Source organism: Belonocnema kinseyi, chromosome 6 (genome assembly GCF_010883055.1).
Source record: "Belonocnema kinseyi isolate 2016_QV_RU_SX_M_011 chromosome 6, B_treatae_v1, whole genome shotgun sequence".
NCBI lineage: Eukaryota > Metazoa > Arthropoda > Insecta > Hymenoptera > Cynipidae > Belonocnema > Belonocnema kinseyi.
This window is the reverse complement of record NC_046662.1, coordinates 99,222,670-99,239,895: the sequence shown is the minus strand read 5'-3', so window position 1 is coordinate 99,239,895 and position 17,226 is coordinate 99,222,670. Positions and strand designations below refer to the sequence as shown.

Here is a 17,226-nt window from a genome sequence, read left to right as displayed (position 1 = left end):
GAAACTCGGCTTTGCACATTCTGAGCACCTTCAAATTGAGATACATGCATAGCTGCCGACAGTCATTCTCTTCACCAGTTTGTATGATGGATTTTCATTTTAAATACATACATATTATACCAACATATATTCTTGAAAAAGGCTTTTTGGAAGAAAAAACACTGTTTCGCATTTATTTAATATTAAAAAAATACATAAATATCAAAATAGCAAAATTCTTGAACGGTGCGCAGACATAACGTAACTTTTAAGCAATGTTTCATACTCCCACTTCGATCAGCATGACATCGATCAAACAGTTTATTTTTATTGTTTCTTAAATCAAACTCACCTCACCTGATTCTTGCTGCAAAGTTTCCAGTCGTCCATAACTACCGAAATTCCGTTAGGACTCACGCCCTTATATTACTTCAATTGGTAAAAAATGAATTGTCCAATTTTTTAGAGTTAACCAAATTTAACATAAATCTTGAAAAGATTATATAACTTTAGTTTATAAGTAAAGAAGATAATTGCATTACGTGGCAGTCGAAAGATTACAAGAATAAGGTATTCAAATTTATTTCAAAATTATTTAATTATTTAAAGTTCCTTTAACATCGTTAATAGGCAAGACAATCGCCCTTATAAAACGAATGAACCACAACTTACAAGAGCTGAAAAGATCTATTTTGTTTGCTTTTGGTTGATATGCAACTAACACAATGATAATTTACTTCGACAAACTAACATTATAAATGTTAGGGACATTATTTTTAAAACTTAAAAAGTTCCAGAGCTTTTCTCGTAATCATAGTGTATCTTTTGCAATTTAAATTCTCAAACATTCACCAAGCCGGGTCTCATATATATATATTTTTTTAAATATATTTCCGCGGCGTCGTAGTGGAAACGAAAAATCTTGTAAATAAGGATTCGGGACCAAATTTCCCCTCGCTGAAGACCCCTGATCTAGTCCGTCGAGTCTGGAAGATCTGGTCTGCCCCAGCATTGGCGCTGATCAGCGATTCAAGAACAAAAAAAAATCTTAAGTGCAGTCAGCAATTTTTTTTGACATATTTCGAAAAAGTTACAGGGTGTTTAAAATGATAGAAAATAAGAAATTCACACTATCAAAGCTTGTATTTTTTTTTCTTAACACCTTGACAGTCTGTACTATCCCAGGTTTAGCGCTGATCATATAGCCACGAAGAAACAAAATCTAAGTTCGATCGGTAAATTTATTTTGACATACTTCGAAAAATTTACAGGGTGTATGTAATGCAATTTGTTTAACCAAAGATGCTTATAGTGAAAAATGATTTTTTTCCAAGTAATTGCCAGATGATGTCACAACTTGCAGTATCAGTTACGCATTGACTCTGACCTCTTTGCCACACTGCTAGTTTTTGTGGGTCAAGTGTCACAAACTGCCAGGCAGGCAATAACTCGCGGCTGACCCACCCATAACTGGCGGCTGAATAGATGTTCTGACCTGGGGCTACCTAGAAAAAACGTTACACTTTAGGCCAGGCCCAGGCCTGGCTGCCTGGTCAGCGCCAGAACATTTTTCTACACGGTTTAATATGAATCACTTACAATCATTGTTTTTTGACATCATTTTTTTTACAAATTTTGACATAAAAAACTAGATCTCCTTTTAAGCAGAGAAAACTTATACCCTCTTTTATTCAATTTCAAATCATTTTTGTAATTATTAAAAAATTTTCTTTCTCGGAATGTAATGAAGATTGTTATGTGAAATCGTATATAATCGAACCACTGTCGAATATCGGAAACCATGTAATTCGTTATTCAACATCTTATCGTAGAAAATAATTTACAATTTAAAATATTAAGAACTCATTTGTCAATATGTTCAGCGTTTCGTCCAGTTTCGTCTTATAATATACGAGATCAGAAAAATGAAACAATAAACAGGAAAAAACGTACGTCTATCACTCTAATAATATTATGTGACATTGAAGAACACATAATAATGAAATAAATGGACTAAGTGACATGTGTCGTTTTCTAATAGCTTCGGGGAAGGTTTGTCTGTCTGAATACATGATTATCTCTGCATACCTAGCTTTTACTTTCAGAATTATTACATCATTTGGAGACTAAATATAATCATGGCTGTTGTGCTTTAAACCACGTCCGCCAATATTATTAATGATGTCAATTATCAGTGTATGCTCATCTATATTCTATATTGTATTGAAATTCTATGCAAAGTTGTTAACACAAAATTTATATTTTTATGAAAATACGAAGAAAAAAATGCAAATTGCAAACACCAACAACATTAATAGCGAGTCCACTGGTGTAAAAATATGCCTTCCGGACAACTCAAATTCAATTTTCACTATTTTCAGGTACCACAATTCCTATCCAATTTGCAAGTTTTTTTTTTCTAAATTTAAATACGACATTGTCATTAATTCTACTTCGTTAATACAGATTTTAAACAAATTTTCGCTACATTTTTTTACTTTAGCATACAAAAAAAATGAATTTGTAATTGCCATTAAGTCTAGAATTGTCTGATTTAAAAAAATATGATCGAATTCGAAACAAAAAGTCATTAAAAAGGATGTCTACAGTATTAATTAAATACAATTTTTAAAAATTATAAACAAAGTACGTGACGATATTATTTGAATACTTTGAGTTTGTATTTTGATTGCAATTGGTCGTGAAATAACTTTGAATTAATATCAGAAGAAGTTAAGGATCAGTTTCTAATTTTTTATAAAAATTGTATCAACAAATACGATATGAAGTCCTTTTTAAATACAGATTTGATTCTTCCAGCAGAATCAACTACAACTATGACACCGATGACTTTTTGCTTTCATAATTTTTACATAGACAACAATTGAATATTATTTAAAGAATTTCAATTTAAAAAATGCATTTTATGGACATTTTTAAGTAGGTAAGTGTCTTTTTTTAGCACAATTAACTGCTGATACGTTGACAATTCCCCTTATTGTGATACTTGTTAGTTAGACAACAATCATGTATTATTTATACAAATTTAATAATGAAATTAATTAATTGAACTTTTTTAGTAGATTTGATTAATTTTTTGCACAAGCAGCTATAAATATGACATATTTTTATTCAAACATAATTTATTTCAACGATTTTTCACTTTCTTTGTGAATTGTCGCATTTTCCCTTAAGAATCTAAATTTTAAGAAGTTTGCCGACAAGTGTTTGATCACGAAGTGGGGGGAAAAAATTATAGATGAGCCAGAAAGTGTAAAGTACAAATTTACGCGTATCAATTTTTCTAGCACATGACAATAGTTATGCATTCAATTTAGTCCTAAATTGAGATAACTCACTATTGTTATTGGTATAATCCATTTACGTCTTTATGGCTAATATAGTCAAACTCCGCAAATTATTGATTTTCATTTCCTAGCGGGAGTTTGGAAGTAACCATATTACGATATTCGGTGAAAACACAGTAATAAATAAGGATTTAGGAAATAGGCCATTAGCATCTCGTCTTTCTAACTGGGGAAAAGGGCTTCAGGATTTGGAAAAATAAGTTGAAACGCGTGCCATATGTCAGCCATCTTCTCTGAACAAAAGGGGCGGATGAAAAAGTAAAGAAAGATGATCATCAGTATCATGACACGTGACATAGGTCGAAATCCTTGATATATCTACTAAATCTAAATTCTAATCCCTTTCCGAAGTTTCGAATTTCTAACCACTTTTCCAAAAGGGTTTAAACTTCCGCAAATTCCAATGTATAGATCTGCACTTGCAACGCTTTCGCCGTTGTATAATTTATGGGGTCTTTACGTAAATTCGCCAGTCAGCGAGTGAACGGGTTGAGGCAAGTCAAAGCCATAAATCTGTACCAGTCACAGAAACAATGAGATTTTGAAATATTACAGAAGTCTCAGGGCCTAAAGGGTTAAAGTGAACGCTCGCATTACCGGAATACCCTGTTGGGCTTCCGCTTTTCTCGACGGGACTTACTGGGTTACGACTTTCGACTGTTGCCTATCACAACATTCAGAGAGATAAAAGGGCGGTCCTATGTTCGGTTTAAATCTATGCAAAATCGGTAGGGACTTAGTGTGCCAGGCGGTAACTGGATTTTAGGAAGGCTTGCTACTAGAGTTATTAGACACGACCCTACCGGATTAATTCAACAGGATTCTTTTGTACCGCCTACAGCTCTTCAACACGACGAATTTTCCTTTTGTTATTGCATAATAAAAGCTTTCTCGAAATTCTACTAATTGCGATTGTACATTATTAACTGATTTCTCAGAATTATGAGTCAAGTGCTTCTTTTATCTCTAACTTCTTGTATTTGCAAATGTATTTAGGGGAGACCACCCTACACTCTACACTCTCTACAGTATAGCCAACATTTTCAGAGTACGTTTACCTGCGTCAATTTGCAACAAAAAGAAAAGATTTTTATTTCTAAATATTGCCTGTATAATCGCTTTTGGTATTCTATTGTAAATACTAAATTACTAGCAATTAAAATTTATCATGAGTTTATTAATTTCCTATAAAATCAGTTCATTACTTATAAACCTTAAAAACTACAATTATTTCCCCAAAACATCAGAACAGCTACAAATGTTAACCTTTCTCATTTCTGATATTTTCTGAGATTGGTACCAGTCGGTATTTCGACGGAAAGGACAAAACGGCACTCGCTCTCTTAAACTTTTAGGTCTCAATTCCGGTTCTTTGCAAATGCTCAAAATATACATTTTTCTGGTTTATTTAATGAGAAAACCTTGAATTTAAAAACATAGCAAATAAAAAAACAAAAAAGCAAAATCTCTTTGTTGGAAGAACTGCATGGTTGTAAAGCCAAGGCTAAAATCATCGTTGTTGAACTTTTTTAGGAGAAATATTTAATTTTAAAAAATTTACATTCCTACCAGATCATTCATATATTTATATTTAATAATTATTTACTTTATTACTTATACCTAAACTCTTATATCCATATGAGCCATGGCCATCATGATCATGATGCGGTCATGACCAATATTGAGATCCAGTATGGTCATGCTAGCGAAATTCGACGATTATTTACTGTTGGTTATCTACTGCTGGAAAATGAAATGTCAAATAAAATGTTTTGAAATATTTATAAACAATAAAAATCAAAAATTTTTGCGATATAATCATGGATCATTAAACTTCAAATTTTGATACTTATGTAAAAACATGCCCGAGAAATATTTAATTTCGATTATTATATTGATATATGAATAATCGAGTATTATTAAGAAGATATTTTTAGTGAATTATATGGAAAAAATGAAATCTTTGAAATAATAACTAGTTGAAAAAAAGAAATATATTAATTAAACACTGGCCAAAATGTGAATTTGCTTATGATATTTTTCAGAACAATCACTCAATATTACTTGGTTCTATGCGCTTTTCAATTAAACCGTATTATATCTGCATTTCCTTCAAAAAAATATGTCGAATGCAGGACGTAGTAGCTAAGTTTGAATAAATAAGCTCAAAAAAACAATTTTTTATCAGTAAATTCCATATGGAAAAAGATATTTTTTAATCAAGTTAATACCACTGAAAGTTGTCTTGCATAAAAGTCTTGTATGAAAGTCTTGTATAAAAATTTTATTTTTTTCGTTTTGCTGTTGCATAACAAACTTTTAAACCCTTTTTTTAAATCGATAAAAATTACTTAGCTTCCAATTGAAAAAAAACTTATTTAAATCGGATTTTTCGTTCCAAAGTGTGACAAGAAATAATTTTAAAAAATATAGTGATATAAATAATATAAATTTCTTAAAGTAGCACATCATAAATGCCATAATAAGTTTCCGAAACTAATAAATTTTTTTCTTTCAGGTACATAAAAGTTTACTCCAGGCTCAAGAAAAAGCTGGCCCTATGGCCTATTGCCCTATTCTATTGTATTTCTAGTGAGAAAAAGTGAATAACCTTGTCACTTTTATTACACAGATTTGCAATTTTGTTTCAAATACACAGCGAGGTTGAGCAACCATCGGTAAATTTAGCGGTTTTTGTATTGGTAATATAAAAGTTGACGACAGAGGTTTTAAAGTGTCCCAAAAGGAATAATCCTGTGCCATAAAAATTAGAAATACAAAAAGGAGTTTACAATATTTTCTTGAAGAGCTTAACCTGGCTGGAACCCACAAAAAAAGAGGAAAAACCCACTTACTTCCTTTATTGGATTACTTAAAGACTCCAATAAATTATATCCTTGTTTGTAAGCTTCTGTATTTTCTTTTCAAAGCAACTAATTTGTTCAAGAATTTCATTTGGACTTGTGAGTTTAATCAATAATAATATTCAAAGCAAAATTCCTTGAGAACAATGTAGCAAAGTATCTACTCGTGGCATATTTTTTATCAATCGTATAAGGGTCGGGGCTTTACAATTGATTGTAATTGATTATTTTTGAGTTTAGAAAAAGGTACGCTCCTTACTAACTTGATAACATTCTTTGCAGCCAATTACAAATTTTTATAACGTTACAAAAGATATAAATGCACGGAAAAATGTTTAGTTCGACCAGAAAAGTATACTGAAACATGCAATCAATAAAACAAAAATATATTTGAATAAAGTGATTTTTTGTATGAAACAGCAAAATGCAGCCTCTATTCAAGGATTTTCATATATTTGAATTAGCTATGTGAAGTCATGAATTTCAGGTATCGCACAAAATTGAAACTTCACGTATATATATTTTTGGTTAGTTAGAAATGCGCAGAAATAAAATAAGTTATAACCCTAAAGTCGTAAAAAAATTACAAAAATTTAAAAACTGTTCTGTTAATAATTGTCTACCTATTTTTATTTCAAATAGGGCTTTATATTCTGTTGAATTGTAAGGCACACTGTAAAATCAATTATATATTTCAAACCTCCTAAAAATTAATCATATTTCTTTGATGCTATATGCATTCCTACATTCTTAATTTAGTTACGGAATATCTTTGTTTTAACGAAGAATATATAAGACATATATGTATATGATTACTTAATAATAGTTAATAAAATCTTCTGCAAATTCCTGTTTTAAAACTTTCACCAATGTCGTTATTTCGTTTGTAACCATATTTTTAGGGGGATCAAAAGCAAATATCGCAGGTTTATATATGCATTTTATTTCCATCTGGACAGTAGGTAATTTAATATTACAGTAGAAGTCCGATTTTGCACCATTTGGGGATTTAGGGGGCGCAAAATTCCAGAAATTGGAAACATAGCAAATGCCCCTTCCAGTATGTAGAAGCTATTCATGTGCGCATATACACGAGCACTCGCGCATTCGGTGTGCGCAGGCTCGTGTTGTCGCATGTATTTAAGTGGGAGCATCAAATTAGTGTCCGTGAACGTGTATGTGATGAAGTCATGAGGTGATTTGAAATTGATCGAACTGCGAAATATCGGACTTCTACTGTAGCGTCATTATCAAACTGATAAAACCGACGTAATGATTGCGAAATGTTTGCAAAATACATCCAATATGAATCAAAATATTTGAAACTAGTCAAAATGATGTCATGTCAGTTTTTTACATACAACTTTTAATTTACAATTCTTGAAGTACAATCTTTTTTAAGAAGGTTCAACATTTATTTCTGAATATTTAGGAAAAATTGTATTTCAAATAGCTACTCATCAATTCTTTGTCATTAAATAAATTAATAACCTTTTTCAGGAGCCAATTAAATAAGATCTCATGCAGTTAAAAATGTGAAAAAAAATTCATAAGCACCTACACGTTTTTTGGCTCTTAGTTGTACCGATATTTCGGTATCCGTATCCATGGCCTTATTATTATTATAGATTTAATAAAAAAATTCGAGAACTTGTTATCTTTAGCTTTGTAAAATTGATTATGTTTTCAATGTTTTTAATTTATTGGTAACATCTACGATTAAATATAGTTTCCGACACAAAAATGTCCATTTTCCCTAATTTATCTATTCATAAGATTCGAAACTCAATTTAAGAAACTTCTGCACACTCGAAAACTGAAAGTTAAAAATGTATGAAAATTGATTTGGTTCTATCTGTCTTAGGAATAATATAAAGAAAATTAATTCTAAAACAAAAACCTGACGATTTAATTAAATAGAAAAATTGTATCTTTTTGTAATTTTTATAATTCGTAATTATGTGGTATCAAATGATCGACATTCTATTATAGTATTCTAGTGTTAGTCCTTTATTCCAGGAATGTGGGATGTTCTTTGAAAATAAGCATTGATGGACGCGTGCCACCCCCTCCACTTTGATCAGTCAATGCATCCCTTCTATTTTCTGAAGAAACTCCTCCTACCCTTTTTAAAGGTTGTGGAATATATCGGCAAAAGCCCTCCCCTCTCTCAGCCCTAAGCGATTTTTCCTCGAATGAAGTAGTTGGTTTAGAAAAATAGAAACTTATCCCCAATAAGTACTTTGTGAGCTTCAGTAGCTCAGGTCCAAAACTCTCGATCTCCTAAGGCTCCTGTGGAGTAAGGGTCAGTTTCTCAAAGTCTCTCGTGAGCGAAGCACCGTGAATTTGTGTTGTAGTTCTTGTTTCATCAGTGTTTCGTGGACTTTACTATTAGGTAAGACTAGTGCTTACTACTGCGATACTTTATTCAATATTCTTATCCTTGACGCTATTTAACATATAAAAACTTTAAAATTAAAACATTGTTCTTGAATTAATATTCATGTGTGTTAACTTTAAAGGAAATACTCCACTTTTTTCTGAGCAAATGCGTACGCAAATTCGCATTAGATAATCAATTAAACAATTTACAACTTTGAAATTGTTTTTCAATTTTTGGTTTGGGTTTCTGATAATTTTTTGATTACTTAAACATTAAAAAGTTTATTGAATGTAAAACGTTTGAGATTTGCAAAAGGTCGAAAAGCATCATTTTATTTTGATGATATAATACACATGAAGTTTTTGTTGACATTTCAATTGAAGATGCAAGTCCTCAATGGAACTCTCTTGAAACACAAAATAGAAACAAAGTTCACTAATGTTGAAACTTAGAAATCTTGTTTTTAAGTTGAATTGAATGCTTCGTAAGCCAAACAGTGTATGGCCAAATAATTTCATTCAATCTTCAATAAAATATTATATAAAGATGAACATGGATTTTTTAAAAAGTGAATTATAAATAACCAGAATATTTATATTTAATTAGATTTTATTTGGCCTCACTATCTTCCATTTTTTAAAAACTTGTAATTGAAGTGTTTTCCAATTAAACGTATTAAACTTTGATCAACAACATTTTTATAATTTGCAATATGTAAAAACGTTTGGTTACTTGTAAAACTGTTGAAATGTATAGCATCTAATAGAACTTTTTACAATTTTTTAAAGCGGGTGTACTAATCCGATACATTTATTTTTATTTATTTTATTTTATTGTAAAAATATATCATCCTGTGGATTGATCTATTTCCATACTTTTTTACACTATAACATTATGTGCCAAATATTTTGGTTAACGATAATTTTTTTAAATATATTATAAAAAGGTATGCTCAATTGAATTTAAAATGATTAATTTCAAATTACATCAAATGTTTAAATTCTTGAATAATTTATATTTTGCAGCAATTTTAGCAAGTATTTAGTAATATGTATAAAGAATTCATTTTTCCAAGAACTGGATGAAATTTCCACTAATAGCATTGCCAAAGTTGTAAAATCGTTTTCATTCCGTTATGTAACCCTTGGGGTTCGTAAATTTGGACCAAACTAATTGCTATGCGCAATTTAACTAAAACTGACCTAGTTTTGGATTTTATTGTCCGGCCAGATGTCTTGACAAGTAATTATCTTGGTCTGAAGAAGATGTCTTTTCTGACAAAAGGTTGGGGGTTGGATTATCAAGATTTTAGTTACCTGGCAATTCCTATGTTTCCTTTTGCTACTTGAGGTTTAAAGGTTTCGATCACGTTTTGCACTTGGAATAAATGATTTCAGAAGAAATCATAGAAAATTTCTATTAAAAGATTCTCTAACTAAATAACTTTCTTTACAGGTATTCTTAAATTGAAGAAATGAATAATTCGTATGGCTCCTTGAGGATGGACAACATCCGAGTCTTGGATTTTACTACTTCGGGAGTCGAGTCTGAGTATGAAAAGGTGGGTTTTTGAGCACACACTGACACACACATATTTGATACCAGTTTAATGAAATTAAAATATGATCTTATTTCATGTATAATTAATATTTTATATTTTCAGACGGAACATCCGGTGCTTGACCTTTCCTGCAAAAAGAATTCGATAACAACGAATTTTCCTCGAGTTCATCATGAAACTTTGTCAAATTCGTCCAATTGCTGTAACTCTAATTACAACTCTTCCAATGAAGAACAATCTCAAGCGACAAACCTATCTCCCAGTTCTGACAGAAAAGGCAGTCCCTTTGAAGTACGAACTTTCATGGTGACTCCACCTTCAGAACCAGAATCTCCAAAGAGACCTAAGTACGACCCAGTTTACACTCCAATCAACGTACCTTCTTTGGATCATTTGGGGCATAGAACATATCCACCACTGCCAATGAATCTTCCACATCCGGTTGTACCATCAGGGCTCCCATCTTTGATAGTTCAACATAATAATAACAATATTAATGCTGGAACTCAGATCCAAATGCCAAATGCCACATCGACGACTCAGGATCTTCCTCCAACATCGACCTACTCTGATTGCAATAAAAATGCACCTAGACCTTTTAAGGCTTATCCCAAAGACCCACTGTCTTTGAGCGTAGTTCCAGAATTGATTTACGATCAGAATTCTAATGAGGCCTATTCGGAATTTAGAAGGAAGATGCTGGATTCGGTGAGGAGGACATCTGAGGGAACGAATATTAAAATGCGAAGGTAAAAAATATATTTTATTTTTATAATTTTTATGTTAATGGGGCGAGCATATACGTCATAAATCACAGGATTTTGAAGTAATAGTTCGATTGAGATTTTTGTGTGGAATTATATTGCTAGAAAAATTTAAACAGCAAAGAATTTTTCATAATTTTTAAAATCATGCGGAAATTGTGTCATGTTGAATTTTTTTGCATTCGATTTTTGTTTCATTCAGCGATGTTTCTAACAATGTGCATCACATTTTAATGAAATTTAGAAGTATTGCAGGTAAAATTATGTAGTTTGAAATTAGAAGACAGGAAAAAAAGTTTCAGTGCTTTCAGGGTGGCGACATGACCAGGGATTTAATTAAAAACCCGGAACCTCCGTGAGATATTTGATGCTGACAAATTTGATAATCAGTTGATGATATTTGAAACATACAGAAATAATTTTGTCTTCACTTGAACAGGCTATTTTTGAATTAATAATTTTGATTAAAAATTCATCTCTGATTGAAAATGTAACTACTTGGTTGAAAATCAATTTTTTAAATCTAAAGTTTAACTATTCCAGTTGAAAATTTCTCAAACTAAAAATTTAACTATTTCATTTTTGGTTGAAAATTTATCTTTTTAGTTGAAAATTAAATCATTTCAGTTCAATATCTACCATTTATTTCAAAATTTATTTGGTAGGAAGTTAATTGCTTTTGTTGGAAATTAATTACTATTTGTTGTTGAGGGATCATCGTTTTAATTGAAAATTCATTTCTTTTGTTGAAAAATGAGTTGTTTGATTGAAAACTTGTTTTTTTATTTGAATTTGTTTTTTTATTTGAATTTGTTTTTTTTATTTGAATTTGTTTTATGTTGACAAATTTTTTTAATCTGAAAGTGTAACTATTATTCCAGTCGATTATTTAATAATTTTAGTTAAAAATACATCTCTTGAGTGAAATATTTATTTTTTGCCTAAAATTTTAATTATTTACTTTTTGGTTAATAAACTATATTTTTTAGTTGAAAATTCGTTTTTTTTCGTATAAATTAATCTTCTTGGTTAAAGAATCAATCTTTTCGGTAAAAAATTAAATCATTCTAGTTAAAGATTCATCAATTTAGTTAGAAATTCATCTTTCTGGTTTAAAATGCAACTATTGCAGTTGATTATTTACAATTTTATTTGAAAATTCATCACTGTCTTCGAAAATATAACTATTTTTTAAAAGTTTTTTTTTGTGAAAAGCAACTATTTAACTTAAAATTAGATTATTCAAGTTTTGGTTGATTTATCCTTTTTAGTAGACATTATTATTTTAAATTCAACTCTTTTAATTGAAGATTCTTTGTTTCAACTGAAAACTCTTATGTTTGGTTCAAATTTAATTTGTTTTTAAGTGAAATTATTAGTCTTCCATTTTCAGTTAAAAATTTTTTTTTTTAGTACAAAATTCAAAGATTTGGTTGAGAATTTGTCTTCTTTAATAAAAATTGCATATATTTTGATGAAAAATTGTATTTTTTTGGTAGAAAATTAATCTTTTTCTTTGAAAATTAATGTTCTTGTTTGAAAATTGATGTTTTTTGGTTGCAAAATCAAGCGTTCCAGTTAACAATTCATCATTTTTGTTGAAAATTCATCTTTTTGGTTTAAAATTGAACTATTTTGCTGAAAAAAACCACTTTTTTGTTGAAAATTAAATTTTTAAACTGAAAGTTTAACAATTCCATTTTTTGTAAAAACATTGATATACTTTAGTGAAAAAGTTCAGTTTGCAGAAAATATGAATGTGTTACTTTCACTTGACCGGGAAAATTTAAAAAACTTGACCGGGAAGTTGAAGTCGTCCGCTAAATCGCCACCTTGGTCCTGATTAGTCCTTCCGATTAATTCTGAACTGTTGCTGAGGATTTAGTATTCCGGAATTTCTTTTTCGTGTTGGTAATTATAGTGCGAAGATTCCTAAGAATTTTTCGTGGTTAAACGGAATAATACAGGATTACTTATAATCCTCTTGCAATCACCGATTCCTACCTTAGAACCTAGATTTTTTCGAAAAAATCTGTATTCACACAATATGAAATATCGAGTTTAATATTAAGACAAATTAATAAAAGGCAGGTTTAAAATTTATAATTTTCATTTACAGGATATCCAAAAGCCCTGGCTTGCCAACCAGCACTTTCGATGAAAAAGATTCAGCTTACTGGGAAAGAAGAAGAAAAAATAACGAAGCTGCCAAACGTTCCCGAGATGCAAGGAGAGCAAAAGAGGACGAAATTGCCATAAGAGCTGCCTTTCTCGAACAAGAAAATATGAAGCTCAAGTATGAGCTTGTTGCACTCAGAAATGAGACGGCCAAGCTCAGATGTATGATATATTCGAATTAGACCACATTTTTCACCGTCCTTATGAAAATTACTCTATATAGTCGATTATAAAAAAAAGGTTCTAAAGTATTTTTTCATACTGTTTGAGATAATAATTAGTGTTGAGAATTTAGCTCGTAGAGACAAAGAAACGAACTAGCCAATTTGTGAATTGAAGTGCTAATTCCGTAAAGTGAGGATTTTTTGTAAATATTTTTATAAATAATTGTGTGACAGTGAACATTTTTAATTTGTACATTTGGTTTGTAATATGATTTGAAAATGTGTAAGATTTGGGTAAAATTTAATAATCCGAATCCGAAAACAGCAAGCAAGTGAGATAAAAAAGATACCTGAATCCGCTATCAGTTCAAGCTTATCTAAAAAAAAAATCGACTATTTCATGTAATATGAAATCAAGTTCGTGTAAGTCCGTATAAAGAATTAGGTTTAAGTTATACTACATATGGAATCAAGTCGATTTTCATTGATTTTGGCAATTTTAAATTTTTGTGACAAAATGAACAAAAATAGGCTGTTCTGCAACTAAGAAAATCATATGGAATTCTCTACAATTTTTAGAATTGTAGGGAATTTATTAATATTTTATTACGTCAGTAGCGGATCCAGGGGAGGTGTTTATGGGGTTCACCCCCCCCCCCCCCCCCCCCCCCCCCCCCCCCCCCCCCCCCCCGCCCAATTTTTGGCCTTTCGTTTTAAAGGCCGAAGCCGATAAGCTATGTATGGGATATACATATATATCTTTTGACCCCCCTCCCGCCGAAATATTTTTCTGGGTTCGCCCCTGTATTATATATGTAGAAATGCTTGTTTATATTATTGTAAAAAATCAAGCTGTCAAAAACAAACTTGACTCCATTCATATGCGTGATAAGTGAAGCCCGATTCTTGATACAAACTTACCTAAACTTGAATTCATGTTGCATACAGAAATCGATTTAATCCTCCGATTTTTTTTTCCTGCGTATGAAAAATTTTCGGCTCACTCGTGAATGCGAAAATTCACGAATACAAGAGGGGGTAAAAGACTGATGATAGACTGATATAATTAAGCAAAGCAACATTTATGTTCAGTATCGAAACTATTTTTTTTTTGTTTGAGTTTATTTTTGCTCAGCGTACGTACGAAGTTCATCGTTTAGTCAGTAGAATTTAAGAAAGGAAATGTATATAGAAACCTATAATAGAAATTAACGTTTTAATTATAAATTTAGCGATTGATCTCAGATTTGATGTTCCTAGTTATGTATAAAGATTGTTGCCATATTTAAGATATATTTATAATAAAAAATATCTTTTCTGAAATTGCCTTAATTTTTTAATTTTCCACTTTAGTTTCGAATAATTTAGTATTGATACAATACGATTTGTAATCCACAATTATATACTTTTTAGTAATTATCACAGCCCCACATACATTTTAAATGTAAATATAAATCATAAACCATTAACTTTAAGAGTTACATTATTTTAGTACTTTATAAATAATTATAGCATAATTATTATTAGTTGTAGAATCATTTCAATCCATCATGCATTCGTTTTCAAGAATTTTTAGACTGAGAGATGTATGTCGTGCTACTTGTCTCGGAATAAATATAAGAGCAGACTTTGATTTGTCAAACTGAGATGATGGACAGTTACTATTTAAGTAACTATTAAAAGTCCTTCGTTTGGGGTTATCAAGACGGTCCTCTTCTGTAAGTTTTCTCTTTTCGGATTTGGTAGATTTGTCACTCAATATTGGATTTCCTTTTAATTTTCCTCCTATCCTCCCCAGTCCAGTTATGTGTTTCTTATCCTCAAAGCGACAATTTTTTGAGTAATTATGTTCGGATATGCAATGCTCCCCTCTTTCAGAAGGGCTTTTGAACTTTATATCACAATCCGAAACATAACATTCGTACTGAAAAATAAGAGAAAAATAAATATACTTTCTCTATTTATTTTTAAAATATTGTCAATAATATTGCAAAAAAATATATATATAACAATTTTCAAATTAATTCATTCAATTTGTCCACATTAGAGCTTCTATATTTCCACCCGTTTTTCAAGCTTTTCGCGCGTTTCTTGTCTCGCGGCTTTTTCTGTCCTGTCAACTTGATACTTTATTATAGCATACACCAGTTTTGACATAATTAATTTTGCAATTTATAATAAAATGATAATTTTAAAAAACGTGATGCACAGTTTAAAAATGATTAATTTTTAAGAATTTAGTTTCATGATCCCAATTTAAGAATACGTTAATTTTAAACGAAGCTTTTAATGGTTCAATGAAGGTTGAATTCAGTATTTTTATCGCTTATAATTAGAAATCATATCATTTTTAACAATTACTTTGAATGTCAGACGATACTGATACAATACCACTTAGTAGTTTTTATGATCCTTAAAATTTCTACAATTCCTATTTAATTAGTTATTCTAGTAACTACCCGAAAAAACGCTATTTTAATTAACTTTTTATGAATTTTGTATACTCTTGAAACACATTTCAAAAATTGTTTCCTTTATTTTATACACTTTTTATACACAAAAACGTCAGTCAAACGCAACGCCTCGAAAAGTAAGCAGCTTGTTGAAAAAATTTTGGAACTAGGCCGTCGAAAATATAAAAGTAAAAAAGTTTTAGATTAAAAAGAAACATTTTGTAAGTTTTATGCAGATGCCGTCGTTTTCAACGATTTACGATTTTTTAAATATCAATTAAAAAATTTAATGCCTAAAATTAAAAACATTAAAAACCGTCTGAACCTTGGAAATCCAATAAATATTCTCTCAATCTTCTGAAATTCCTGTTGATATCCCTTGATATATTATAAAATCACTTTAAATCTTTAGAATCCGTTGAAATACAATAGAATATTTGGAAAAATCCGGGAATACTCTGGGAGTTTTTAAAATCACTTTAAATCATTTATATCCTCAGAAATCTTACAATAAATCCTTTAAAAATCCAAATCTTCCGAAATTCTTTGAAACCGCATAGAATTTTTTTACTTCCTTAAAACAATTATAATCTTTGGAAATACATTGTTTGATATGTATGTATTTAAAATATTAAAAAAATTTTAAATCCATTTAAAATTCCTTAGAATTACTGTAAATCTCATTAAATCCTTTTGTGAATCTTGGAAATTTTCTGAAAATCTTGGAATCTTTTTCAGTATTCTAAAATCTAATAAATCCGATGAAATTCTGACAAAACTTTCGAAATTCTTTAAACCATGAAGGAATAATAAAGAGACCCAACTGCCAGTGGGAACCCATTTGAAACTGGCAATAGAAAAATTACCGTAAGTGACAGGCACATTACAGGAAGATCTTAAATTTTCGTGCGCAGGTGCGCAGTTGTCCTCTTCCTGTATATGGAAAAGTGTGCGAGTGAGCAAGTAAGTTACGAGAGGTTCTGTTCTTTTGTTCATCAGCATACGAAAGATACACGAAATAAATATATAAACAGTATTTTCGGTACTTGTTTCCAAAATGTGTAAACAGATTTTTAGAAGGAAAAGTATAGATAAGTACCTTTTAAATGTATAATATGATAAAGAAATAATGGAAGTAATATAACTTGATTGAAAAGTTTAAAGTTTTGCGAAACGTAAACATGAAAAATATTATAATTTCATTAAAAGTTATTATGATGTGAATCAGTTTAGAAATTGGCAAATTACGCTTTTATAAGAATGTATACAATTTAATCAGCACGGATGATTGCAAATACAGTCGAACATCGGACACTGTCAGCTATCGGGATCGGACGTTTCGGACACTGTAAGCTCACGTGGTCTTACCCCTCAGCCAATCGGCGTCGAGTTACAAGACCGTATCGTTACGATGCTTTGCAGGTACCCTGATAATATACTAATGTTATGGTGCAAATTTTTTTTTTTTAATTTTACAATAATACAGGCTTAAATAAACACACAAGAGGGGAT

The 17,226-nt window shown here is 30.4% G+C and overlaps 2 protein-coding genes across 2 annotated transcripts in view; one reads left to right on the top strand and one right to left on the bottom strand.

Moving 5' to 3' along the window:
* The first annotated feature begins 8,400 nt into the window (after nucleotides 1–8,400).
* On the top strand, nucleotides 8,401–13,849 carry LOC117175199 (hepatic leukemia factor-like). Its single transcript, XM_033364836.1, has 4 exons — nucleotides 8,401–8,606; nucleotides 10,050–10,155; nucleotides 10,258–10,904; nucleotides 13,039–13,849. Exons 2-4 carry the CDS (start codon nucleotides 10,069–10,071, stop codon nucleotides 13,277–13,279), a joined length of 975 nt encoding a protein of 324 aa, XP_033220727.1. The 5' UTR covers nucleotides 8,401–8,606; nucleotides 10,050–10,068; the 3' UTR covers nucleotides 13,280–13,849.
* A 730-nt stretch (nucleotides 13,850–14,579) lies between these two features.
* The window catches only part of LOC117175068 (zinc finger protein 511), an 8,752-nt gene continuing 6,105 nt past the window's right edge, over nucleotides 14,580–17,226 (bottom strand). Inside the window, exon 3 of the mRNA XM_033364610.1 lies at nucleotides 14,580–15,185. Within this exon, the coding sequence (XP_033220501.1) occupies nucleotides 14,802–15,185 (384 nt within the window). The 3' untranslated portion in view covers nucleotides 14,580–14,801. The remainder of the gene's footprint in view (nucleotides 15,186–17,226) is intronic.

Excerpts from the sequence above, each read along its gene's own strand:
- LOC117175199 (XM_033364836.1), top strand. The coding sequence starts at position 10,069 with ATGAATAATTCGTATGGCTCCTTGAGGATGGACAACATCCGAGTCTTG. Across the intron at positions 10,156-10,257 it reads TCGAGTCTGAGTATGAAAAG|ACGGAACATCCGGTGCTTGA; the intron begins GTGGGTTTTTGA and ends TTATATTTTCAG. Across the intron at positions 10,905-13,038 it reads ACGAATATTAAAATGCGAAG|GATATCCAAAAGCCCTGGCT; the intron begins GTAAAAAATATA and ends TTTCATTTACAG.